The sequence below is a fragment of the Protomyctophum parallelum genome (assembly GCF_964188405.1).
Source record: "Protomyctophum parallelum genome assembly, chromosome: 14".
Taxonomy (NCBI): Eukaryota; Metazoa; Chordata; class Actinopteri; order Myctophiformes; family Myctophidae; genus Protomyctophum; species Protomyctophum parallelum.
Genome location: NC_139709.1, coordinates 19,039,272 through 19,067,159, shown reverse-complemented (window position 1 = coordinate 19,067,159; position 27,888 = coordinate 19,039,272). Strand labels below are relative to the sequence as shown.

Below are 27,888 nucleotides of genomic sequence, written 5' to 3'. Positions count from 1 at the left end.
TTAATGTATTCGGCTATGCAGCCTTTGTTTATTTTTGATTTGTGATTTTGTGTAATCATGTCATTGTAAACCAACAATTTGACAAATGTTTACCCCAAAATACTAGGAACCCTAGGATTCATAGCAAGATAAAAGAAAAATAATAAATCACACCCATGTGAAGTCGCTAATATATTAAAGTCTAACTCATGTTGATTAGGTGATGTAAAACAAACGGTGCCAACACAAACATTATGCCATTACCAATAAAGAGATAATATGACGCAATGACGGAGATTAATGACGTAAATCTTCCATTCATTGTCAATGGTGTTTTGAACTAAAAACAAACACACATAACCTGTATATAGGAGGAAACGATTAAGTAAAAACAAGAATTAGAGTAACTATTCGATTGATTTAAGAGTATTTTAAATTTGGATCATAATGGTCCATCATTGTGGTATACCCAATGTATGTGTACACACATGAGTGTTAAGTCAGGCTTTGTACTAAATTTAAAAATTGTGCATTTATATAGCGCTTTTATCCAAAGCGCTTTACATAGATTGTGTATTACATTTAGGCCTGAGGCCGATTCTAAAAACACTTTTTCTGAAAAAGGGGGTAAAACACCAAAAGGGGTTTCCACCCAGAATGGGTTAAGCATTCACACAACCATTCACACACCGATCTCGGAGGAAACCATACAAGACACCACCCTGCTCATCGGCAGCAATTGGTCGAGGGCAAGTGATGTTTTTTCTCTCATCAGAACAGAATTCTCTGATCTTCTCAAACAGATATGTCTGCCTGGCCACGCTCAGTCCGGGTGGGGGTTGGGCACGAAGGCAATCTATGGGGGGGGCGGACATCAGTGTCATCAGCTGAAACTTGATCGGTTTCGAATGAGGGTGTTCTTTGGCAAGAACCACACCGGGTGTTTGGTTGTCAAAGCTGTAATAGAATAGAAGCAAGACGGTTCATTTAATATATTGCCTACCGTCACAATGTGACGTTTTCATAAAATAGCTATACTGTACAATGCCAATGATAATTACCTGAAGTGCCGGCAGGTCTCAATGCTTGAGAATTTTCTGTAGTAGCTACTCAGGTACTTGTCCCAGTCGTAGGCTTCAACAATCACTGTGCCATCCTCCAGCCCCACAATCTGGGGAATGTTCAGTTGCTTCTCAGGAGTGCTGGCCATCACAACCCTAGCAATGTCTGTCAAAGTATGCACTCTGGTCTTCCTGAATTTCTGCCTGAACAGTCCAAAGAGCAAGTCGGGGCCAGACATGTCATGGCCTATAAACCGGAAGTGGAGGTCCATCTTCAGGTGTAAGCCGTGCATCGTCCGCCAGGCACAGTACCATAGCAAAAGATTGGTCCTGTTTCCCTCACTGCTATTAAGGTTCACATACATTTCTCCAACTCCATAGTTCTTGAAAAAATGATGTAGGTAGTTTATGAAGGTTGAGTTTGGTTTGCGTGGAAACATCCCTTCATCTATTAGATAACTCACTTGCTTCGGCATCCCTCCACAGCAAACGCCAAAAAGGCCACACTTGCGCGGAATCAAAAAATACAAGGGCCCAGGCTGTTGAGGGTCAGAAGGGTAGTGCACCTGAGAGAAAAAGACCAGAGCCATTGAAATCAACATCTGTATACCATAGTATTGTGTTTAGTAAAACAAATCAATGGCATTGTGACAATTATCTTCACCTGTTGTGCATAATCAAAACTGTAGCTCATTGTGATCCTCCTGCTGGCAGGCTTGTTGGCGCCCAGAGACAGATGTGACTCCTCACAGATCCTTCCACATGTATCATTCATAATTTGGATAAATTCCCTCGCATTTTTGACTTGTTGCATATGCTGCTGCCGTTCCTCTTCTATAATTAATCTCAACCGATCCGGTATGGGATGAAGAGACAGCCGCCCGTTACCGTGGCAAAACAAGCACAGTGCTGTCGGGGGTTCCTGGTTTACTATCTGAGGGAGGAAACTCTTCCACATCTTTCTGAAGTTGCTCAGATCAACCACACGCTCTCCTGCAAAGACATAAATGTTATGAACAACATCACAAAAGCATTTAACCACATGAACCCTCACATCCTGGGCATGTTATAGCTGAAAGATAAATATATTGAAATATAAAAAAATATAACAGAAAAAAATAGGTTTTAGCATTTGGCACTAATGGCAGATCTACACACACTCACAACGCACTGCGGGCTTATACATCTGCTATTGTCACTATGCAACTTGAAATCAAGTGTTTTTTCACATACATACCAAGCTTTTCCGCAGCAGCTTTGTAGAACCGCCACACTACGGTTTTGGTGCAACTTAATGGTAGCTTCCTAGTACTTATGTCGTCAAAGGGAGCACGACCAATGAAAAGTCCACGCAGGCCGATGGCGTGGTCTTCTACGTAGTTCAGTATGAACCGCAGAGCTCTGATGGCATCCGCCTCAGTGTACTGACTGAACTCCGTCTCCTTCATGTCTAATTCTGCACCGTTGATTGATTCTCTCTGCACCTGAAAGATTATTCACAGCAGTGGTGACAGTCAGACTGAACATTCTCTAGTCGTAGTAGTAAACAGAGAGTATAAACAGATGCTTTGGTCAAAACAAGGAGGCATGGCCTTCAATAGAAACCAAAGATGCCAATCACGTAATGAAGCACTCCCCCCCAAAAAACATTATAAACATCCAATCCAGTAGCAGCGATTTTGTAATAAATTGCATTTAGTTCAACCCCAGTTTTTATTTAGCACTTTAAAGGGAGCCTGGGCCGTGGCTCAGCGGTCCAGGCACCATGGGATGTTCGACTCCCGATCCTGACAGCCTTTACTGCATGTCACCCCCCATCTCTCTCCCCCATTTCCTGTCAGTCTACTGTCTGTCCCTCTATAAAAAATATAAAATAAAAGGCGAAAGCCGCAAAAAAGACAAAGAATGTAGTAATGTACATAATATACAGGAGTCATCACATCTTCCAGCCGAAACAACACAGTTCTTTGTCCGTTGGAATTCATTTTTGGCTCAATCACATCATTCTTATTATCCAATATCCTATGAAAGAAACATGTAAACATATACTGTATATATTTTTACAACAAACGCAAATTCCATAAACAAATGCACTTAAAAAGGAAAGAAATAGTACCATAAAAGTTATCTCCTCTTCATACATGTATAAGGAAAATCGTCCAAGGGCCTCCTGTCCACAAACAGACAACATACAAGGAATTAAGTACAGGGAAATAGGAGTCAAGTCAATATTCTAAATGGTGATGGATGGTAATGTTTTATATACATGATACAAGTAAAATAACACTCTTGGTCAGTGGTACTGTAGTTCTGCCAAGAGCACAGGGCAGAGCCAGAGATCATAGTGTAGCTGCTTCAAGGACAAACTGAACCATAAGATGTCAATCATCAGGCCTATACATCTCTTACAAGCTATATAATAATGTATTGTAGAAGTATTACCAGTTCAAAAGGCTTATTTTAGTCAGCCTGTGCCATGTTTTCCCAGGACTGCCTTTTTCATAGAGCATTCTACCTGATGGGTTGGGTGTGTTTATATGCCTAAACCTAACCTCACCAAAACTATGCCTAACCTCAAACAATATGCCTTTGATTGATTAGTAAATATTAAAATAGTAAATACTTTATTAGACATAAATGTAAAGACAGCAACAGAGTACAGTCAAATACTTATCCAAAGGGATAGCACAAAAAAATCCTTGCGGTCTTGTTTCCACTTAGGCCCTATGCAATGAATTCATAGACATGACATGAGGAATAACAAAATTCAATATTGTCAATAACAAAAGATCTATATAATTTCAGGAAAAATTAAAGCTGTTCAGAGTGGGGGGGAAAGGAACGGGGGGTGATCACCTGTTTCACGGGGAATGACAATTTCCTCTCCCATGGGCAAAATGGGTCTAACCTATATGAACTTAACTTCACAGAATAACCTCAAATCCACGCCAACCTGGTCGAAACATAAGAGTCGAATGCTCTGGGAAAGCGTGAGAACGGTGAGATGATGATCCAAGTTTTCCCATTGTAGTCGAATCAGGAGCATTACTGCCCCCTGCCGTTGGGGGATTCTTCCGGGTTTGAGTGGGAAAGCATGGCACAGGCTGACTAAATAAACTTTTGAAACCGGTTTTTCAACCCCGTCGTAAATTTAAAAAAAAACTATCTTTCCGCATTGTCGTACCACTGTACTATTTGCAAACTTAAGTATTCAATCAAAACATCCGTAAACCAAGTTTCCTTCAAACATATAGTATCTCTTAGATTGGCAAACTTAAAAACACACAAACCTTGTCTTTTCCTGCCGCAGACCTGACACATATACCACCAGCACCAGTCGCCGGCGGCTCCATTTGGGTAGGTTCAAAGGTTCCTTAAATGCCAGGTGTTATATATTTTCTGATGCAAGTTGTCCCTGTTGAGCACCGACGAGCCCTTCTACGGTTACGGTACCTTCTGCTGGCTGAAGTGGAGCAAGAACTTATGCAGGACTTCTCTTTACCTAAAGTGAAACTGTGACCCAGGTCGCCTGACAACACACAAGACACACACACACTACAAAAAGTTCCGGATGTATCATGTCGACATAAACAACCCAGAGTAATCTAGTAAGAGAGTGGCGACACTAGCGTTGGCTCCCATTGTAACAATGGAATGCGGAAGTGCTCATTCTATCTCAATGGGATAGTTCCAGCCATAGGAGCAATGTTTGGAACTATAACCTAAAGCAGCACCCGCTTCGCGGCGAGATCAAGCCGTATCGTTACTCTCCTACTCTACACTCTGAAACAACCCAATGGCGGCTCTCCTACATAGACTTCAACCCAAGAGGAGAATTACATAAACCATCTTTGCTTCACTTGGACCGGAAGTAGGCAGAAATGCATTGGACTCTCTCTCAGGCAACAGCCCAGTTTTAATGATCTTAGTTAAATCCCTTTATTTTAGATTGTTTTGTAGTACAACATAAACATTAAAGAGACTTTAGTTGTTACTGTACAATACTTTAAAACAGTTGACATAATAATATATTAATAATAATAATAATACATTGTATTTATAAGGCGCCTTTCAGGGCACTCAAGGTCACCGTACAACAAGTTAAAAACAGTTGACACAAAACACAGTTAAAAGCAAAAGCAGACAATAAAGTATAGCTTGCAGAAGAAAACACAGATCAATCATAGGCCTGCCTAAACAGGGGGTTTTGAGTTGGGTTTGAAATGAGGTAATTGAGTCCATGTTTCTTATATCAGGGGGGAGGGAGTTCCAGAGGTGAGGGGCAGAGCGGCTGAAAGCTCTTGACCCCATGGTGGACAGACGGGCAGGGAGGACTTTCAGTTTTATGGAGGAGGCAGACCCAAGAGACCGGGTGGGAATGTCAACGTGAACAAGGTCAGACAGCTGGGGGGGTGAGGTTATGGATGGCCTTGAAAGTATGGAGAAGGATCTTATAGTCAATGCGGAATTTGATGGGAAGCCAGTGGAGTTGGTGTAAAACAGGGGTGATGTGACTGATGACAGGGGTTCTGGTGATATGTGCTGCAGCGTTCTGGACCAGTTGGAGTTTATGGAGAAGTTTGTGGGGGAGACCAAAAGGAAGGGAATTACAGTAGTCCAAGCGGGAGGTGACAAGAGCATGAACCCGGATTGCGGCACTGTGGCCCCTTTTCCACCGCTTGGTTCCCAATGGGAACCGGTTCAGTTCTTTTTGGTTTTTAGTCCATGAGCCAGAGCTTCAAAATTGAAACGTTAATTATGAATTGAGTGGGCAAAAACATCACCGTAGTACAGGAACTCTACAGAAAATACAGGATCAACCTCAATCTATGTAATTGCATACATCTATGTAAAAAAAAAAAAAAAAAGCAGATAGGCATCCTGAGTTTGTAATAAACCAACCCGTTTGTAAATCCGTCAAGATTTGAGGGAGTTATGACATTGAACACAGGCCTACTGTACTGTAGCCGACTGTAGCCCCTCAGCAAGATGGCCGCCGGGTGCACTGCACACTGTGCACCATGCATAGATATATATGGTGTTAACCATAGACATATATTAGGCTAGATGGCTCAAGGCGGAGTCTCCGAGCTTATAACTTAGAATAAGCATTAGAGGACCAATTGCAGGAAGTGCTTAAAGGACCATTTCGCCGCTTTTCAACCTGCTTTCACATAATTGGTCCTCACTAATGTTCACGATAAAATACAACAATCTACTCGGTCTGTGTCTCATAGTAGGGCTATGGGCAGTTCAGAAACCCGTCCACTAGTGGCATCATCAATGGTGAATAGAACCTGCATGCTTACTATTCGTGAAAAGTTGCAATGCCATAATGGAAGCCATCGTTCTCACGATAATACAAATCTAAATATATAATAATAATAAAAGGGTTAAAAATCTGCCTGTTGGACAGGTTTCTGAACTGCCCACAGCCCTACTATGAGACACAGAACGAGTAGAAAAAGATTGTGGTATTTTATTATGAACATTAGTGAGGACCAATTATATGATTCTTCCCCCCACAATAATACATAATACATGTTCTAGACATTCTAATGATCACACAAATATATGTATTACATGCATTTTAGTTACTTTTATCAGGGTTAAAGATTAAAGGTCAATATTGATTTAAAAAAAAATGTCCAGAGATTTTGAAGCCTCTGTGGGGGGTATTTGTATGCAAATATCATGACCAATGGCATTGCAAGACTAAACAATGAACATCAATGATGATGTTTAGGTGAAAAAATAACAGAAAAAATGTAATAATTAAGTAATTAATTAAAATAAAAATGTTACCGAGAAGCATCGTTGGGTCTTACAGGGTAATTAAGGGTAATTGAGGATAACTCTGGACTTTATACTTACTCAGAGATTCAGTGAATTTATAGACTGTAAATCATGTTTCAGAGAAACGTGCTACATAAATAACGTTTTATTATATAACGTGTCTGTTTTTGCCAAGTGTTTACATCATGAGAAAAACCACAACTATTTCCTACAAGAATCCCACAGGTGAGGTCCACAGGACCCCTGACTGCTGAGGTAGTTTTATGCCATTGCACCTTGGCATTAATGCGATTGGTGAGGATTATAGTCTGGATTTTCGGTGGTTAGGTGACCACCGAACTACAACATGACGTCACGAGCCGCGGTGAAGAGCAAACCACCGCCACCGCTCCAGCCCTTCTCTCTGTTTTTACTCACCACTGCTTCAAGCACATTCGAAAAATCCAACACTTTCTATAAAGCCCATGTCTATAATGCATTATAAAATAAAATGACTAGTAATTATGTGTGATGATACTTATATATGACATATAAGTCATTATAAAATGCTTTATGCCATGGTTATTGTTATAAAGCAATGCCATTATGAATGCCATTATATGCTTATAAGTAATATACAGTGTTATAAGCAGATTATAATGCATTATAAGTATAAGTGCAGCTTTTCAAAGAAATGAACACTCAAATAAAGTGTAAGGAAGGTGGATCAGATTCAACATTGCAGTGCTAATCTCTAAAATAAAATAAACGTTCCTGTATGTGGTCCTCAGAACAAATTATGTTACAGTATAAATGTATGTAATGTAGTGATATTAACTAATTTTCTAATAATTAAAATTATCTCACACAAATCAAACTGTACTTTAACATCTCTCCCTATTCTGTTAACTCCCAACAATCCCTTTAAGGGCTGAGGTCAGATCTGGGTATTTGTACAGAAACCCGGACTCCAGAGTCTTCTTTGGCACTACTTTCTGGCCCTGCGTGAGGACCACGGCTCTCTCAGAGCCCATGAGAGCATTCATGGCAAAGGCCGGCACCGGGAAGATGGTGGGCCGCCTTAGGACGCGACCCAGTTCTTTGGTGAATTGGTGGTTGGTGTTCAGCGCGGGGGCAACTCCGTTAAGAATTTGAGGGTCTGGCGAAGGCGTGTTGGGTGAGGGCTCCAGGGCATGGGAGATGATTCCGGCTAGGTCAGTGACGTGAATCCACGGAAAAGGTTGTTTCCCAGATCCCAAAGTGCCTCCGAGGCCAAGCCAGAAGGGCAGCAGCATTTGCTTCATGGCGCCACCATCCCGACCCAGCACGGCTCCTAGCAAAAGGCGAGAGAAGCCGAAAATGTCAGGTAATAGCACACGCATACACACACACACAAACGCACACACATGCTAACGCACACACACTCACACACACACACACACGATGGCACTGAGTGGGGTCTTTATAAAGCCCCCTGTTCCTCTGTAAACCATGGGAAAAAAAAGGTTATCCTCTGTGACAACGTGAATTTTTAATCATCATTAATCATTATTGGGCCTATTTCTTTTTTTTTTAAAGATATTTTTTTTGCGGCTTACGCCTTTTATTGATTTTTGAAGGGACAGACAGTAGGCTGACAGGAAACGGGAGAGAGATGGGGGGATGACATGCAGTAAAGGCCGTGTCGGGTCCGGGAGTCGAACCCGCGGCACACTGCGACTGGATTACCAGTCCGGTGCCCAGACCGTTACGCTACGGCCTGGGCCATTGGGCCTATTTCTAGCTTAAAATTGTATCAGAAACAAAATCTTCCATTTTGACATTAACAGCTTCGAACAAAGCCAATCATAATCAAGGACTAAGTCTAGTCTGGAACTATCCAGTTTAACTTAGCAGTAGTTCAAGATTTACTGGAAATCTTTTAAAATAATACACTTATAATTGTGCAGTTCATACCAGGTCTGATGACCACTTGTTTAGTAGCCGTGGAAATATTCTCTGGAAGACGCCCTGCAGCTTCCCATTCCTTTACCAATGTTGACAGCAGGTCAAAGGGTGTCCATTCACTGTCTTCTGAATACTGAGCTGTAAGACTGGGCTTGTAGCAGGCTGTGGGCCAAAATAAGTTTAGATAAACTACTCTCCGAAATCATCAAGGCCACACTGTAGAAAGTGCAAGCAAAAACAAAGAGCAGCTTAATATAAAAACTGTCATAGTTGAATAGATCATACATAATTTTACTCTGACAATGTAGAGATGGAACCAATTGGACCCATTTGGTTCCAGATCTGTACACTCAGAGTAAAATAACACTTAATACAGTGACAGTTTATAAGCTACTGTACAACTAAACATGTGTCATATAATTATACACCATCCATGATGGCATTATTTGACAGAGACCCACCTACACCTGTTACCAGTACCCAGGAGTGTGGGGGGTTGGGTGAAGCTGCGATGGCTTGTGCCAGGGTCTTCGTGGTGTCGATGCGACTAGAAAACAGATCCTTCTTATAACTCTCATTCCACCTGAAAACAACAAGACCAATTAAGTAAAGACACTGCGAAACTCAACTATAATTCACCTTTCCAAGTAGAAAAAATAGCCCATTGATACTCCTGTTGTTCATAACGGAGTTGAGTGTAGGCCTACATATTTCAGAACAACATGGCATTGCACACAAAAAAAATGTCATAATTAATGTCTAAATGGAGGTTCAACCAATTTCATCCACTAGAGGGCAGGAAATAGCAACAAAACAATGGCTTATGAACCTCAATTTGTCTATTTCTTCCTGTATTCCATTTGTGTCAATTTGGCTGGGTTTCATGTTTTTTCTACAGTATTGCACCTTACTGATGCATATACATTTAGGATCCACAAGCTTTCAGATAATGTGCAGAAAGATGGATGAAATGAACGCATCATATACGGACGGAGAGGCTCAATCCATACAGCACACTGCATTCATTTAATCTGTATCCATTATTAAGTGTTGAGTATCAATGGGCCTTATCACAAACAAACAAACAAAACATATATATACATTACAAAGACACCATTTAGGCTACATGTGTAACATCAAACAGATTGCAGCCCCAATCCACTTATGATGACCACTATGTGGCCTGAATGTAAATGCAGCAGATGTAAAGACGTTTTCAGATCTGTCCTCAAAATTTCAACTAGTTTGGGCGGTTAGTAACTTAGTACCTCACCATCTAAGAGGGTTCATGAGGTTCTCTCCTGCCAAGTTGACGGCACCCTCACATGGTGGGAGGCCCCCAGACTCCAACTCACCCTGTAGAAACAAAAGCAACAACAACAAAACATAAAAACACACAAAACACTGTATTGATGGCTTCGCTGCAAAAGTCATGCTGACAAACTGCCCTACTAAGGACAACAATGCAAATCGGTACTTAGAAGGCAGACAAAAGCATTTTTTCATTCTACAATCAGTCAGCATGGTCCAGCTACAGAGGCGGTCTACAGTACTACCTAAGTTATCCCCAGGTTTAGATAAGACTCTTGCCCTGTCCCTATGATTGATGATGATGCTATCGTTAAATAGATGCTGACACAATCGTTTTGGGAGATAAATCTACTGTATATGTATGATGCAATTATTGTTCTTGGATATAAATTGTGTACGTGTACGTAAATGATGCTGCTATGAATCTATGTGCAATTGTACATGCTGCTATCATTGCAGGATATGAATCTATGTTGCTGCTATCATTCTGGCATATGAATCTATCAATGACCAAAATCACTTATACAACATCATACCCACCCACGTGATTTTTCCTGGACCTGGCTGGCGAGATATGACCGTGACCTCATGACCTTTGTCTCGCAACAAACTTGTCAGCTCACGGCCCACGAAGCCAGACCCCCCTCCTTCAATGGGACATGGGAGGACAATGGACAAGATTACAAAAAGAATTATGCAACGCTGTGGGCGTGCTCTCTCCTCCGCGTCATCAGTGCCCATACCCGAGACGGGGTTGGCGAAAGGGCCCCTCTGTGTGGAGTTTGCATGTTCTCCCCGTGTTCCCTAGGATAGGTACACTCACAAAAAACATGCAGTAATCCTGGTCTCCTGGTCTCTAAACTACCTCCCCCTGGCCAGCCGGGGAAAGGAACTGGTCGGAAATAACCTTCCACGGGCTAAGTCCGGCAGGGGAAACTCCCAGCTGTCAGGTGCAAATAAGCAGCTGGATTCATCGATGCATCGAAGGAAACATGAGGTCAGTCAGCTGCCTGCCCCAGGCTGGCAGAGGCAGAGCCTTAGATATAGACAGTTACGCAAACTGCATTCACTTTATGGGGCCAGTCCAATGGCGGATCTCCTACATAGACTTCTATTGAGAATGGGGACAACCAACTGGGACAAGTCCTGGACCGGAAGTAGGCAGAAATGCAATGGACTCAGGCAACAGCCCAGCTTTAATGATCTTAAATCCCTTTATTTTAAATTGTTTTGTAGTAATAGTACAACATAAACATTAAAGAGAATTGAGTTGTTACTGTACAATACTTTTAAACAGTTGTCATGTTGCACACATGCTTAAAATAGCTCTTATTTGCGCCGCCCTTGCGCAAAGTATTTCCAACTCCAGCTTGTCTCAGTTCAGGCTGCATGAACAGCGCTCGAGCGCTCGGTTTCTGCCCCCTCAACATCGCAACTATTCTATTAGAAGGCTCTGGGCAGAGGAAGTGTAGCACCCAGGATTAGATATTAGATAAGACACTGGGTGAAAAAAATTGGTTAGGAAAATCGTGGGATAAAAATGTAAAATTATATAAAAAAGTTCAGGTAGGTGAAAAAGATGGAGACTCCATGTTACTGGACAGAATATAGCTAGTTAACACTTATTAAGAAAATCACATGCTCTATATCGGCTCTAGCCCCTCTCGGAACCCTACATAAAGCTTTTCTGAAATTTTGATGAGTTTCATGTAGGGTCCCTGTTCATGACTATATTTCCGTATGGCGTTATCCACGTTGTTTATGTTTTATGAATGGCCGCGTACCAGCTGGTGGCATGGACATGGTACTGATGCAACAGGACCCAATGGTCTGTGTCGTCAAAAAGTCAGAAACTTCAGTAGCCTACCATTGGGTTCTGCTTGGAGGGCTATATCGGCTCTAGATCTAAAAAAAAAAAAAAAAAAAAAGAATAGCCCAACCAAAGCATCGCACTGCGACTATTGTGACATATGTGACTGAGCTTGCAGATCTGATATTTATTTCGGTAAGCGACACAGGCGCGCAACCATGAAATGAGCTGTTACTAAACCAACACACACTGACCTTCCCTGCACATTGTGTCAATGCGTCTGGTCGGGGGACTAGTCGCTGAAGCACACAAAACAACCAAACCATTCACATACCTATTAATACCCGCATGACCACAGACGTCCCGGTTTCGGTTCTAATGTTATAATAAAGGTATAGGTCGCAGTAAGTCCAATATGCAATATATTGTTAGTTGTTACTATGTCCAAACTGTTCTCTCTGTTTTGTTGTGTTCTAGTTGTGCAATGTGCATGTCTGATTTGTACATTCTGTGTTTCCGTAGCCGATACGTCTGTAGGAAATTCAAAACAGACGGTGTTCTGCGCCATCTTGGTGAGGGAACATTTGTGTTTGCAGACACTATGCAGATCTAGGCCCCCTGCCCATTTTGACAGACTGGAATGGCTTAGGGTTGACGACAGTACAGCATCTTGCAATGGGTCTGGTCCACAAGATTCGATACAGCACCAAGATACCCATGTGTACCTGTCTAAATACTTCCTTAATGTCCAGTCCACATCCATAGCACCAGAGGGGGCTCAACAAACCATGTGCAACCCAGATTCGGCACAAACAAGGGACTAAATTATTTTCGCTCCTATGCCACCAAAATGTGGAACGCCCTACCAATAGTCATTAAGACATGCAAATCCCTTGACTCCTGTTGAATTGATTATTGTTATGTACTTGTGTGTTGGCCACAGTTAACAGTTTTGTATTGAGTTGTGCTGTAATTCTCCAATCTGTTAATAAATTAATCAATCAATTAGAGAGAGAGAGAGAGAGAGAGAGTGTGTGTGTGTGTGTGTGTGTGTGTGTGTGTGTGTGTGTGTGTGTGTGTGTGTGTGTGTGTGTGTGTGTGTGTGTGTGTGTGTGTGTGTGTGTGTGACTGTGTGTGTTATAATAACCGTTATTTATTTATTTTGGTCAAATTTGTTGTGCTTAGTCTGCCTACAGTACAGCGGCTAACAGCCATATTGTGAGAGAACCTTTCACTTGCCAGCGAAAAATCCAATATGGCGGTCATTTTTCAAGATGGCCGCCAAATAAAAAAGGCCTTTTGTGGCGGTTCTGGACAACCATGGGTGCGGCCGACTCGAGACCGGGCACTGCACTCCCTGTGGGTGTGTGGAACGTGTGTGTCTAATTTGAAGTCGGTGGGGCGAACGGTTCTCGGGTTACGTTGATTATGTCGTATATTAAAATACCATACAGGAGAGTAAATGTGCACGGCAGACAGGATTCGATGTTCCACGATGTTGTTTTATTCAGAGAGTGTACAGTACACAGCACAGCAGCAAAGCATAGGTCCGACGGCCTTCACCGTCGGAGAGAATGACCCAGTTTACATTGAAATCCAACTGCTTTAAACAGAGTTACAATGGCCCCTCCCTGGAAGGTAAAGGCCTTGATCCATTGTTCATCTTCTAGCATGGTAGGCTAATATCCTTAGGTGTGACCCAGGATCTGAACTTAAACAAAAGGCATGTAAAGAGGCCAACGACACCTTGACTTTAAATAACAAAGACAGGCCTCGGAGACTAAATGATGGTTCCCAGATACGACAATTACAGATGTATTGTACACACGCACACAAAATTCGTGCAATATAGCAGATCATTGGAACAGTTGTTCGCTTGGTGATACAAGCGTGAAATTTGGCATGAACATGCCTCTGGGTCACCTCTTTAACTTTTTTAACCGAGCCCTCCAAGAATCCAATATGGCGGTGCTATTTCAAGATGGCCGCCACATCTAAATGTTAGCCATGTCTACATTTCTTACAAATTTTAGGAAAAAATTCACCATTATAGATAGATAGATTTATTTAATTTATTTAAATAAGAGATGAGAGATGGAGAGAGAACGTGTTGTCTCCAACCAGCTCTCTCTCCATCTCTCACAGAACAATCTGCTGGATCCCAACCAGTCCGGATTCAAGAAGGCCCACTCCACAGAAACTGCCCTGCTGGCAGTCACAGAAGCACTACATGCTGCCCAAGCTGCTTCCCACTCTGCAGTACTGATTCTCCTAGAACTATCGGCAGCATTTGACACAGTGAACCACCAGCTGCTCCTAGACACCCTAGCGGATCTAGGCATCGGTGGAACGGCACTAAAGTGGTTCTCCTCCTACCTCACTGACCGGACCTACCAGGTTTCCTGGAAAGGTCTGTTATCATCCCCCCGAACCCTCCAAACTGGGGTCCCACAGGGATCTGTACTTGGTCCTCTCCTTTTCTCACTGTACACTAAATCCCTTGGCACTATCATCTCTGCTCACAATATATCCTATCACTGCTACGCCGATGACACACAACTGTTTCTATCCTTCCCCCCCTCTGCCACTCAGGTGGAAGAGCGCATCACTGCATGCCTGGCTGACATCTCACAGTGGATGTCCTCCAATCACCTCAAGCTGAACCCAGACAAGACTGAGCTTCTCTTCTTCCCAGCTAAGTCCTGCCCTATGCAGGAGCTAACTATCTCCGTAGACAACGCCCTGGTAACGTCTGTCCAAACAGCCAGGAACCTCGGTGTTGTCCTGGACAGTCAGCTCTCGTTCAAAGCTCACATCACAGCTGTCACTCGATCCTGTAGGTTCACACTCTATAATATACGACGAATTAGACCGTTCCTCACCCAGGAATCAGCCCAGCTCCTAATCCAGACAACAGTCTTGTCAAAACTCGACTATTGTAACTGTCCTGTCCTTACTGGCCTACCAGCATGTGCACTTAAGCCTCTCCAGCTGATCCAAAATGCCGCAGCTCGCTTGGTCTTCAACCAGCCAAAATTATCACATGTCTCCCCCCTGCTCCGCTCCCTCCACTGGCTCCCGGTCGCTGCCCGCACAGAATACAAAACTCTGATGCTGGCATTCAAGGCAACCAAAGGTATGGCTCCCCCATATCTTGCAAGTATGATTGAACCCTACAAACCCTCCCGCGCACTCAGATCAGCCAACGCAGGGAAGCTGGAAGTACCCTCACTAAAAACGCCGGGACAACGCTCCACACGTCCCAAACTCTTCTCCCTTCTGGCTCCAAAACTGTGGAATGCACTTCCCATTGCAGTCAGAACTGCAGCATCACTCCCAATCTTCCGCCGTAGCCTGAAAACCCACCTTTTCAGACTCCATCATGGCCCATAGCACTTACCCTAACCCCTTAGATAGCATTTCTGTTGGCTTAGATAGCATTTGACACAGACTTATAGCATGTTATGTAGACAGCACTATAATTGTATTGTATATAGTCATAGCACGCCATAGTACATATGTATAGCATAGTAGTAAATATGTATAGTTTATATGTATAGTGTATGTATAGTTTCATTATATAGATATTCCACTGTTACTTTCTTAGCTTACGCATGTTTCATGATATTGATAAATGCTTTTATGTGATGTATTCCCATGCTTTTGTTCTTGCTTAAATGTAAGTCGCTCTGGATTAAGAGCGTCTGCTAAATGCCTAAATTGTAAATTGTAATGTATAGTCTCATAATATAGATATTCCACTGTTACTTTCTTAGCTTACGCATGTTTTATGATAAATGCTTTTGTGATGTATTTCCCATGCTTTTGTTCTTGATTATTGTAAGTCGCTCTGGATTAAGAGCGTCTGCTAAATGCCTAAATTGTAATTGTATTGTAATTGTAATTTTTTTTATATATTTTTTTATTCTTCATATTTTATTTTTATTTTTTTGTCATTATTTTTAGTTTTCATACTGAAAATGGTAGCATGCTAATGCTACCATTTTCTAATGCTAATTAGCATGTTAGCATTATCATGTTAGCATGCTAGCATATTACCATGTTAGCATTATTATGTTAGCATTAACTTAGCATTAGCATGCTACCATTTTCAGTATGAAAACTAAAAATAATAACAAAAAAATAAAAATAAAAATATAAAGAATATAAAAAATAAAAATAAATTAATAAATAAATATATATATATATCTATAATGGTGAAAATTTTCCTAAAATTTGTAAGAAATGTAGACATAGGCTAACAATTAGATGTGGTGGCCATCTTGAAATAGCACCGCCATATTGGATTCTTGGATGGCTCGGTTAAAAAAGTTAAAGAGTTGACCCAAAGGAAGGTTCATGACAAATGTCACGCTTGTATCACCAGGCGAACAACCGTTCCAATGATCTGCTATATTGCACGAATTTTGTGTGCGTGTGTACATCTGTAATCCACGTAACTTGAGAACCGTTCGCCCCACCGACTTCAAATTCGACACACACGTTCCACACACCCACAGGGAGTGCAGTGCCCGGTCTCGAGTCGGCCGCACCCATGGTTGTCCAGAACCGCCACAAAAGGCCTTTTTTATTTGGCGGCCATCTTGAAAAATGACCGCCATATTGGATTTTTGTTGGCTCGGTTAAAAAAGTTAAAGAGGTGACCCAGAGGCATGTTCATGCCAAATTTCACGCTTGTATCACCAAGTGAAAGATCGTTCCTATTATCTGCTGTACTACTAGTGATAGTGGCAGTGCGCCAGACCAATTTTCCTTGCGGAAGACCCGGAAACGGGAGGAGGCGGACAACAACACGTGGTTTTGATGAAGACATAAATTCAGCCGCGGTCTCATTACCATTTCTCTTTCTTTCACTGTCTGTCCACAACAACATGCGGTGGACCGCATGGACGCTTAATGGACACATGTGCTCCTGTTTGATGATCCATCAATGTGTGGCGTTACTGTAACTGGTAAGAAGAATTGCTTTATTAGATCACTTTGTTTATTGCTTCATTTTGTTTCGTAGTGTTAATTTCCCCCGCAAAGTCGCTCAAAAAATTCTGTGGCGTGGGTTTAAGGACTTAGGAACGTCATGGATGGCCGTGTTCTGTAATGTAGGCCTCTATGCTTTTTATAATGTCTAATAATTATAGCAGCTTGAGTGAGTTGAATGATGGGCTACTCCATCCATTTCCATAAAACAACCGATTGTTGATGGTCATTGTAGCTTATTCGTGTGCTAGCGTGTGTAGCTAACCTCAACATCCCATTGCTGTGTGTGCGTCTATTGCAAGCACAAGCAGGTGTAATGTTAGAACAAAAATAATACCGTATTACCTCATTCATCTACAGTTTTTAGTCGAAGTCAAACCTAAAGTGATGATCTGCAGTCCGTGTTTCACCTGAACCTCATGATTACATACTTACTGCACTGATGGGTTTGATTCTCCTCGACCATGTTGCATCAGTTTGTCATGTTGGGTGAAGTAACTTTAATCATGGGCATTTCCCCCCCCCCCAATAGGTTGTGGAGAGCTTGGAACATTATACCTAACGGTAAGCTTATGGTGTCGGCTAAATGTGTAATTCCATGATTTGTAATTTGTATTTTTATTTAACGCTTGAGACAGGAACTTCAGACTATTAAATGTTTTTCTTTTACTTTAGGTAGTGGGGACTGGGCGTGCGTGATTGATTTGATTGAAGTAGGCCTATGTAACAGTTTGCAGAATAACAGTACATTTCAAGCACAACTCAATTAAAAAACTGTTAACTGTGTGGACGACACCATAATAAAGCATTACACTTGTTTACAAGAGGGTCGACCGTTTTCAATTAATCATAACATTTAGCACCTCAAAGGCCCTTAATAGGCTCCAGACTTCCCAAAACAAACTGGTCAGGTTGACAGACAGGATTGACTACAGTACAGCATCTTGCAATGGGTCTGGTCCACAAGATTCGATACAGCACCAAGATACCCATGTACCTGTCTAAATACTTCCTTAATGTCAACAAAGTCCACATCCATAATACCAGTGGGGGCTCAACAAAATGTGCAACCCAGATTCTGCACAAACGAGGGACTAAATTATTTTCGCTCCTATGCCACCAAAATATGGAATGCCCTACCAATAGTCATTAAGACATGCAAATCCCTTGACTCCTTCAAATCTGCTCTCAAAGGGCACTGTTGATGGGCTACTCAATCCATTCATTTCCATAAAACAACCGATTGTTGATGGTCTGTAGCCTATTTGTGTGTAGCTAACCTCAACATCCCATTGCGTGTGTGTGTGTGTGTGTGTGTGTGTGTGTGTGTGTGTGTGTGTGTGTGTGTGTGTGTGTGTGTGTGTGTGTGCGTGCTTATATTGCAAGCACAAGCAGGTGTAACAAAATAATACCGTATTACCTCAAATTCACCTACAGTTTTTAGTCAAAGTCAAACCTAAAGTGATGATCTGCAGTCCGTGTTTCACCTGAACCTCATGATTACATACTTACTGCACTGATGGGTTTGATTCTCCTCGACCATGTTGCATCAGTTTGTCATGTTGGTTGAAGGAACTTTAATCATGGGCATTTTTTTTTCCTCTCCCAATAGTTTGTGGAGAGCTTGGATCATTATACCTAACGGTAAGCTTATGGTGTCGGCTAAATGTGTAATTCCATGATTTGTATTTATTAAAGCTTGAGACTGGAACTACTATTCAGACTATTAAAAATGTTGTTCTTTTGCTGCTTTAGGTAGTGGTGACTGGACAGTGGACTGGATGACTAAGTATTGGGAAATTTTTCAATAACTGAATAATGTGAATAAACTATAATTTAATTAAAAGTATTGTGTGCTGTGCTCTTAATATAAAAGTCTGAAATGTATAAAATGTATTTAACTTATGTCAAACCTTAAAAATTAAGTTGGTTTATTTGCAGAAGGGTGTCTAGGGAGTGTTTTCATGAACGTTACAAGATTTAAAATGCCTAGCTCACTGTCTGAATGAATACAGCTCCAGAAATGTAAATGTATGTAAGAATAAATTATTTGAAAGTGCATTATTGTCCCTTTCTCTAGTGACTGGACATTGCAGGATTTGTAGAGTAACCTTTGCCCCTCAAAAAAACCCAAATGTAAAACTTAAAATTCCAAAAGGTGCCCAGAAATGCCCAATGTTCCAGTTATCCTCCTTGACGTCACTTCACTCATGGTTTGAACAGTATGTTTAACTACTGTATCAGAGTTCCCTCTAAGGAAATTAAGAGTACTACCCAAAATGGCATTAATCTTTTAATGTAAAAAAATAAAGCAATTAAGTTATAATGTAGCGTTTAAATGCAGTATGATGAACACAAAACAATGGCACAAAATTGTTGCATTTACAGTATAGTGAAGTTTGTTTCCAATAGTTTTAAATTACAGAGCTGGTGATTAAGTTTTAGTATTGCATGAATTTACTCATCCAACTACCCAGTTATAAACTGACACTGACAGTATTCACACATTCAAATTGTATTTGAATGTAATTTATAGGATCTGAAAAAAAAAGTATAGCCGCATACACAGCTATACCTTATTAAAATGAGTACAGCAGTGACGGTTTCTCCTGTATGGCCAGCCTAGATTAATGTCAACTGACATTTGAATTTGTTTTATTTATGCTAGTCATATTGGCCACACTTTATGCTCAAGTAATTGGCCACTGGCCAATATGAACTAGTCATTTATATTTAATTCAATTGTGCCTAGAATACAGCCTAGACATAACTGTAGACAATTATGATGGGTTTATTATACACTTTTTCCAAACTATTGTATGTAAATGGAACTACAATGTTCTGATTTTATACTCCATGTCATTTCATTCAGCGTAGAGTGCTGGCGTGGTCACAAAGGTTCTATTGGGTTAGGTTCTGCACAGAAGTATTGGCACCGTTGCTTACAGTAGACTGTAGTCCCATACTGTTGTCTGCTGCACTACTATGAGCACCCTTTTTGTTCCCTGTGGGGTCCATTGATGTACCCTCAAAGAGGCGAGCCATGAATCCCAAGCCATTCTGCCTGATGTAGGACTTTCCAGCAAAAGTGTAAAGGACAGGGTTGGCACAGCTACTGATGAATGCCAAAGCTGAGGTCACGGCACGGCTGGACTTCCAAATGTGATCCAACCTGAAGGGAGAGAGGATGAAAATGACACGGTCAAATACAACCATGTACTGTATGTCTCCACTCGTCCCTGATACAACGGAGTGATATATGATAATGCCTATTGCCTGACAAAGAATAGTTGAATGACCTTATCTGATGAACAAATAATACCCTTGATTCATTTACTTTTAATCTCCTTTATCCCTGCTTTGGGCATGTAAGCCTAATAGCCACAGGCCCAAAATTTGAGAGGACCTATGATGTCATGCTGTGCTTTTAATTTGTGTTTTTTCTATTCATTTAGTCATTGGGGTCCACAGAATAAGAGGCCTGCTCTGCCGGAAACATCGCAAAATAATGTTATGGTCACTTTTGTATAACACACCATAGAGGAAACATTTTCCTAATTTCATTATGCTTTAAGTAGCATGTGACATGTCAAACTACTGAAACTAGGAGGTTTTCATGATTCTGAATCCATTCCAAGCATTTGTTTTTGCACGAAAAACACTCCTTGGTCTAAAAACGGCCACAGCCGTCATCACAAATGTGATGAGGTCAGCACATTTTGGCACAAATGAGTGTAGAAGTGGCAACCTGAATAATTACATCATTAAATTCTCGGATGATACTGCCATCTTAACCCTTCTGGATAAGGATAGGAATTTAGCTGACTACTTTTTAGAGGTAGAGCTTTGTAAAGTAGTGTGATGACAACCACCTTGTTCTTAATGTTAAGAAGACACAGGGGGCTGTATTTTGCGTGTCTTAAAGTATTAAATCAATGTATTGGAGGCCTTATGGTATGCAATATGATCTGAATAATATAATAATATAGTTCATGCTTTATATTCTAAGATTTGATTTTGTTAAAAAACAAATGCTAACTAAATACTAAATGTGTAAATGTGAAAGTTAATTTCTCATGCCAATAAGACATAGGACACACAGCTGATACTCACTTATCTCTTACTGGCGAGTCCTCTTTGTACCACTCTGCTGCCACCTATAGGACGGAAGCAGACATATAATTATTCGTTCAGATAACCAGATGGGGTTTGATTGAGTGTTGGCCTTTAAGGTTAACCAACTATTATGACATGCCCTATTCTGCACAACATTTGTCAAAGAGATTTTGTGTAGAGGTAAAAACAGGAGGGGACAGCGTAGAGTAGACTGGGGTCAATGAAGTATAATTAAATTGTGTGCCTACAGCACCCCTTCAGCCTTCACCTTTTCCCTGCCAGCTTGATCTTTAAATCAGTGATCACAACAAGCATACAACCACACACCTGCACCATGTTGATCACATGATAGGGCAGCCAAAATACGCCAAACACCACCACGATGGCCAAGATGAGCTTCTCACTGCGAACCTTGCGACGGAACTTGGTCTGTCTCAGACGTCGTAGTATCAGGATGTAGCTGGTCACAATGACCGTGAATGGAAGTATGAACCCCGACACGGTCTCAAAGGCATATTGAAACCTCACCTGTGTGCACAGGTAAAACAGGATAAGCACGTGTTGTCCTCACTCCAAATGATTGCTTTGTGAATAGTTTGGCTCCTCCAAACAAGACTGGATCTGTCTTTTAGTCATAAACCTCAAGAGCATGAAAAGACACGAGAGAGAAACATCACAAATGTTTTCTATCACAGGTGATGGCACGTTTAATGCCAGGGTTTATGGGTTAAGAACTTAAGATTAAGGTATGTGGTGATGATCTGACATGCCTACTTGATCATCTCAAGGATTCACAATGCTACCAGATATAAACACTTTCACTCCCAACCTTCAAAAAATAATATGCTCAAGCTATAATTTGATGATGCATGGCATATAGTTTCATGACATAATTTAGATGTTTCACTTTTTGGAATTCTACCTATAGTGCCCGATGACAGCCCCCACTTTGAAAACCTGTGTCCATGGCCCCATTAATTATGCACTTACATGTGTAGGTTTAGGGTGATTGAAGGCGCACACCAGCCTGGTTTTGTTCCGCTCATCCACATCCTCCCTCACATCCCGAAACACCAGGGCGGGGATGGACATGAACAAGACCAGCACCCACAGCCCACAGATCACCCTCACCACGATTCTTTTGCTGGCGAGAACGGGCAATTTATTTGGCCACACAATGGCCACCAGCCTGTGCAGGCTCATCACCGTGATGATAAAGATGGAGGCGTACATGTTGGCATTGCAGAGGTAGAACAGACTTTTGCACATGGCGTCGCCAAAGACCCACGACTGCTTGGCCAGGTAGATGATGAAGAAGATGGTGAGGGCCATGAGGAAGCCGTCCGCGCACGCGAGGTTGAGGATGAGGATGGTGGTGATGGAACGCCGGCGTGCGCGAGCCAGGATGCTCCAGATGATGAAGAGGTTGCCAGGGACCCCCAGGAGGAAGACAACGCCCAGGATGAGGGCACCCAATGCTGTTGTGACGTCATTGCTCACCAGGCTATCGTCCTCCGGATTTGTGGCATTGACGTGTGGAATGGGAGGATTTGGATTGTTCATGTTAAAGTGACGGGTTCTGGAGGAGTGAGACAAATGACAGTTAAATGTTGACCTGAAACATGACCTCTACAGCCAAATAGAGTTCCCTACACATTATGCATGACACTTAAGCATTTCCTGAATTCTAGGAGTTTTAGAGGCAGAGCACTGGAAGTTGGCTTTGGACAAAACCTATTAACTCCATTAGACCCTCAAGACTAATGTAGTAGAGTAAGTAGACTGTCTGCTAAAACAAGTAACTCCACCACCTCTCCCCCTCTCATGGACGTAATTGACAATATATAAAGTTAAAGTCATTTTATAATTTTGGCATGTGTCCCTGGTTGGCTGGCTGGCTGTGTCCGAGCACGAAAATAGCTTTTGGTTGATTTACAGTGTCACTGTTGCGCAGCCTAACATACATACACATATTAACTGCATATATGATGATTTTGGGTGTGACAGTATAGTACAGTACAGTAAGTAGAGGGACCCCCTGGGGACCCCCACACGGTATACTGTAATTTCTCAACCATTTTGGACGCGGGGCGGCTCGCTGGAACCGGCCCGGCCCCCTGGGCATGTTCCTGGTGGTCTGAATGTTCCGGGGACCCCCTGGGGACCCCCACACCATAACTCTGTCATTTCTGGACCGTTTCAGACGCAGGACGGCTCGCCGGTGTGGGGGTCCCCTGGAACTTTTCCTTTCTCTAGCACCATCATCTGACCCATGGGAGAGGAGTCGAGATAGATGCTGATAATTCTTCTCATTACACTCCATGTTGTGTAACAATACCCCATGAGCAATTACAGAGAGCATTTACAGAGATCCGGCCTTGATGTTAAACGAGCACTTCACCCATTTTATAAGATGGCACAATTTCCGTCTAATCACCCCTTTTCCACCAAATCTGTGGATGTATGGAGAACCGGGATGACTGGAAGCGACGATGGAAGGCTAGTCTGAGGGCGACCTAGAGAGAGACCATGAAACTTCCACAGTTGATTACTTACACGAAGACAATGATTTATTGTATTACAAATTTTACATTTTAAAATATGCAAATGAGGCATTATATTGGAAAATATGCAAGAAATAGAAAATATGAAAAAGCTATTACTGTGGAAGGGTTATCATATATATCAATGTTTTTGTATTATTATTATTTTTATATATTTACTTATATTGATCCTATAAACAATTAAATATAGATATATAGTTTTGCCCACTCAATTCATAATTAATGTTCCAACTTTGGAGCTCTGGCTCATGGACTAAGAACCAAAAAGAACTTCCCATTGGGAACCAACCGGTGGAAAAGGTGTCTCTGAGTCATTGGTGGGACAGTTCTGAAACCTGCCTACCAGTGACATCATCGTTGGGCTTCCAAGTTAATATAAACTATGCAGCCTTTAATCTTTCTGGAACATAACTGAAATAGAAGCCTTGTTCTTGTATCATTAAATGTTTTGAAATCTTGTTGGAAATGACAAACCTACCTACCAATGATGTCACTGGTAGCAGTGACATCATTGGTAGGTAGGTTTGTCATTTCAAACAAGATTTCAAACAAGATTTCAAGATAAGCTGTCCACAGCCCCTCCAAGATACAGTGATACAGAGTGAGTAGACAGAGATGGTGCCATCTTAAACTGAGCATCAGTTATATGAAGATTACGGTGGGTGAAGTGGTCCTTTGGGGCTTAGGCACTTCAAATAAGCTAAAAAAACAAGCTGCGATACATTGTGAGAAAAAAAATTAAGTAAAAAATTACATATAACATAACATGCCCAAAATATAGACACCAGGGAATGAGGAGAAGCGCAGTTAGCATTAAAGGAATCAAATGAACAATGAAAATACTTGATTGAATCATGCAGGCCACCTTCTCTCTCCTTCTTTTAACTGTTTTCAGTTTAATGGTCCCAATCAAGAATAGCTGAGATTTAGTTTTCTTCAGACTTTGCTATCTGATAATTAGTGCTTCCCCATAGCTTCCCCACAAACTAGGTAGATCTCTATAAAGCGGTACTAAAGCAGTTAAATTAGCCTGAAACTTCATGGTTTAACTTCAATGAGAATTATATGTATAATTCTTAGCCTTTACGTTGCAAGATACTGTTTCAGTAAATGATATGAAAGCAATGATAGCTGATATGATATATGCTGGAGCCATGTGACAGCTACAATTCAAAAGTAGTTCTTTACACGGTTACGGTACTTTACTCACTCTATACATTACTGTCCCCAGAGGGAAATTCCTTTCCATGGCATAAAACAACCGTAATACATAGACCTTCCCAAACATTCACACTGAGCCAAAGTATATTGGCAAGGTTCTATGAAGACATGATAAAACATGTCAAATATTAGAAGTATGCTTTGTCATAAAGAAACGAAACATATTACGACACAGTCATCCATTCACTGAATGAAAAAGGATGTTTCCTGTGTCTTTCTCGATCTTCACAAAATAAATGTATTACACCCTAAAGTGCTGTGACATTTCGGGCTCACATGGGCCTTTCCTAAAGGGCTCACATGCCCTTCATCAGACTGAGTCTTTTTATTTATAAAAAAAACACAGGGTGTGGATTAACACGTCTTCATCAGTCTTTCTCAAAGTTTTGAACTTTCCACAAGGATAAAACCTTTCAAATAACCTCTCAAACAGTTGGAAGCAAATTCATTGTGTGAGAAAACATTAGTTCCTCATGTCACAGTTGAATCCCAATATCCTGACTGTGGCATTTCCAAAGTCCACTGTTTATTTCCCAGGATGCCTTTACATGAGAGTAAAACAGTAAACATACTAATGAGTCAAAGGCTCAAAGCAGAGTTGGATTAACATTAGAAAGCACAGCCTCAGAAGCTCACCGAAAAGCGTTCTATTCCCGAAATAACATGTTAGGGCTGAATAATGTATTTCGTTTGTCAATCAAATAATTGATTAATTAAAGCAATGGATACGATAGTGAAAGTCTTAACTAAGCCAATCCAATGAAATCAACACATTTAAGTAAAACAAAACATGAAAGCCACCAATGTTGGAGTTTCGAGGGTTTTTTGCAGAAGCTATATAAAATATCATATTTGCCTGAATGAGCCAGAATGACAAAAGCAGAAATACAAAAAGAGCAATCTGCAATAAAACACCAAGTTATGAATGGAACATCATACTTAGTTTAGTTAGTGCTTCATGTAAGTACAAAAACTATTTGTATTTCAGGTCTTTTAAGTCTTTTAGTATATAGTACAGACTTCTCTCACCTCAACCTGGGAGACACTGTAACCCACAAAGTATCATCAATATAATTTCTCAAAGATAAGAATACATTTCCTCTGCCTGAACATCTGAGCAATATATTAGGAACCCTGAAGTGTAGATCTGGTAAATACAAGCAGCAACTTTCAAGAGAAGGATTTTGTGAAGAAGATCATTAGCTCACCTTTGTCAAGCAGCTGAGTATGCGATGAATGTCATATCAATTCTACAGTATGTGTTAAATCTGAGTATTAAATATCCAACCGCCTCTCCAGTCTAAACATTCTATTCTCGTCTTACTGTTTATTCTGTTCTTCTCACAGTTGTCTCAAGCTCATGTTTTTATGGGAGTATGTTTACTTACCTAAACAGTGTGCAGTAAAGTGAATAACGTGCTGCCCCACAGGCTGCAACATGCTGTGAATGGAGAGGTGTGCCTGTCCTTATGTTTCACTCTCTCTCTCTCTCTCTCTCTCTCTCTCTCTCTCACTCTTACTCACTCTTTGTTTACTTCATTTCCTATTATGTCGTCTCTCTCTCTCTCTCTCTCTCTCTCTCTCTCTCTCTCTCTCTCTCTCTCTCTCTCTCTCTCTTACTCACTCTTTGTTTACTTCATTTCCTATTATGTCGTCTCTCTCTCTCTCTCTCTCTCTCTCTCTCTCTCTCTCTCTCTCTCTCTCTCTCTCTCTCTCTCTCTCTTACTCACTCTTTGTTTACTTAATTTCCTATTATGTCCTCTCTCTCTCTCTCTCTCTCTCTCTCTCTCTCTCTCTCTCTCTCTCTCTCTCTCTCTCTCACACACACACACACACACACACACACACACACACACACACACACACACACACACACACACACATGATTTAAGCAGGGACTATTACACATCTGATCTTGGACAATATATCCTCAGTGTTTATGCCATAAAAATAGTTTGATGGCCGCATGAAAAAAATAAACAAACATTTGCTTTAAATATTCCCCTCATCCCATGAATTAGGAAGTGTATATTTCTCATCCCCCAGGCAATTGCAGATGGTCCATAATAACACAAATAGGGCTACATACTTACATACATACACAAGGGGCAATTATTCTCAAACATATTGCGTAATATACATTCACTGTTGAGGATGATGAATGCACAAGTGCTAACTTGCACATAAATAACTTAAGGACCCGCTAGCTACTAGTTCGCACAGGTCCAACACACTGAAGCAATACTGTTTTCCGGGGTGTGGCATAAAGGTAAAGATGAGTAAGATGATGATGATTCAATGCTCTGCTCCACTTTCACATACCAGTACACTACATATCTAACTGTTGGCCCGTGAGCAACTCGGCCAGAGCAGATGAGTTTAAATTTTTAAGTGCCTGGTTCAAGGGTACCTGGATACAGCAATAGGACAGATTTGACCCTTTCCTGCTGGCACACACTGTGTCCTGTTACGTACAATCGTACATAATGCACAGAGCCACCCACAGACACAGCATGAACAGCAGCTTTCACAGCTCTGACAAGAGCACTTAACCACATTATGTGCAAAGCCTATTGTCTTATCTTACTGAACAACAACTGATCATATCATTGCTGCATGGTCTGCAACCAGCAATGATATTACCAGTTGTTATCAGGTAATCTGATAGCTTGCTGTTGACAAAGCTACAGAAAACATGCATCAACTTGCAGAAGACATGGGTCATCGGGGTCATCGGAGACGAGTGGTGAAAAACTGTGACTTTCTTTGGGAAGTAAAGCCCAAACTATCAATGCAACTATATACTCGCAACTCCTTGCAACTGCCATTGGGGATACTGGTTGCAAGTTGTTGCATGTTGCAAGGAGTTGTGATGGGGGAAAGTAGACCCTTTAAGCAGTTACCATTACTTTTAAGAGTGTGCGGCCGAGCTGTGCCCAAGCAAGGTCACTCAGTGACAAGACGGATTTCTATATAGTGGCTGGTAAAAAGAGTGACAGGTCAGAATTCTCCAGGACAGACTAACCCTCTGGCCTGCGCTTCGCGGGGCCCCCAGATCTATGGACTGATATGATCAAATCTGATTCGTGATGTAACAGGTCGTATTTGC

The 27,888-nt window shown here is 41.5% G+C and overlaps 3 protein-coding genes and 1 long non-coding RNA gene across 9 annotated transcripts; 1 reads left to right on the top strand and 3 right to left on the bottom strand.

The window, feature by feature from the left end:
* Window positions 1-4,721, bottom strand: LOC310870479 (uncharacterized protein). Its single transcript, XM_083781713.1, has 6 exons — window positions 4,331-4,721; window positions 3,157-3,210; window positions 2,278-2,524; window positions 1,705-2,033; window positions 1,041-1,606; window positions 1-936 (listed from the first exon to the last, which is right to left on the bottom strand). Exons 1-6 carry the CDS (start codon window positions 4,391-4,393, stop codon window positions 642-644), a joined length of 1,554 nt encoding a protein of 517 aa, XP_083637839.1. The 5' UTR covers window positions 4,394-4,721; the 3' UTR covers window positions 1-641.
* Window positions 4,722-6,616: 1,895 nt separating this feature from the next.
* On the bottom strand, window positions 6,617-12,361 carry sdr39u1 (short chain dehydrogenase/reductase family 39U, member 1). 3 transcript variants are annotated; one of them, XM_083781107.1, is made up of 6 exons: window positions 12,218-12,361; window positions 10,614-10,720; window positions 10,036-10,118; window positions 9,224-9,345; window positions 8,772-8,924; window positions 6,617-8,148 (listed from the first exon to the last, which is right to left on the bottom strand). In XM_083781107.1, the coding sequence occupies exons 1-6, from the start codon at window positions 12,231-12,233 to the stop codon at window positions 7,721-7,723; spliced, it is 909 nt and encodes a 302-aa protein (XP_083637233.1). In that variant the 5' UTR covers window positions 12,234-12,361; the 3' UTR covers window positions 6,617-7,720. The 3 variants fall into 3 exon arrangements, 2 of the variants coding, with proteins under 2 accessions (XP_083637233.1, XP_083637232.1); XR_014570206.1 differs by lacking the exon at window positions 12,218-12,361 and having other exon boundaries at window positions 6,898-6,909; window positions 6,963-8,148; window positions 10,614-11,141; XM_083781106.1 differs by lacking the exon at window positions 12,218-12,361 and having other exon boundaries at window positions 10,614-11,141.
* Window positions 12,362-16,760: 4,399 nt separating this feature from the next.
* Window positions 16,761-18,718, top strand: LOC310871464. Its single transcript, XR_014570304.1, has 3 exons — window positions 16,761-16,856; window positions 17,411-17,442; window positions 18,491-18,718. It is a non-coding gene; the product is annotated as an uncharacterized lncRNA (long non-coding RNA).
* A 1,027-nt stretch (window positions 18,719-19,745) lies between these two features.
* On the bottom strand, window positions 19,746-26,296 carry ltb4r2b (leukotriene B4 receptor 2b). Of its 4 annotated transcripts, none has more exons than XM_083781696.1 (5): window positions 25,988-26,146; window positions 21,985-22,573; window positions 21,406-21,522; window positions 20,992-21,035; window positions 19,746-20,050 (listed from the first exon to the last, which is right to left on the bottom strand). In XM_083781696.1, the coding sequence occupies exons 2-5, from the start codon at window positions 22,555-22,557 to the stop codon at window positions 19,780-19,782; spliced, it is 1,005 nt and encodes a 334-aa protein (XP_083637822.1). In that variant the 5' UTR covers window positions 22,558-22,573; window positions 25,988-26,146; the 3' UTR covers window positions 19,746-19,779. The 4 variants fall into 4 exon arrangements, with proteins under 4 accessions (XP_083637822.1, XP_083637823.1, XP_083637821.1 ...); XM_083781695.1 differs by lacking the exon at window positions 25,988-26,146 and adding an exon at window positions 26,168-26,296 and having other exon boundaries at window positions 19,747-20,050; window positions 21,322-21,522; XM_083781694.1 differs by having other exon boundaries at window positions 19,747-20,050; window positions 21,322-21,522.
* Between the last annotated feature and the right edge of the window lie 1,592 nt (window positions 26,297-27,888).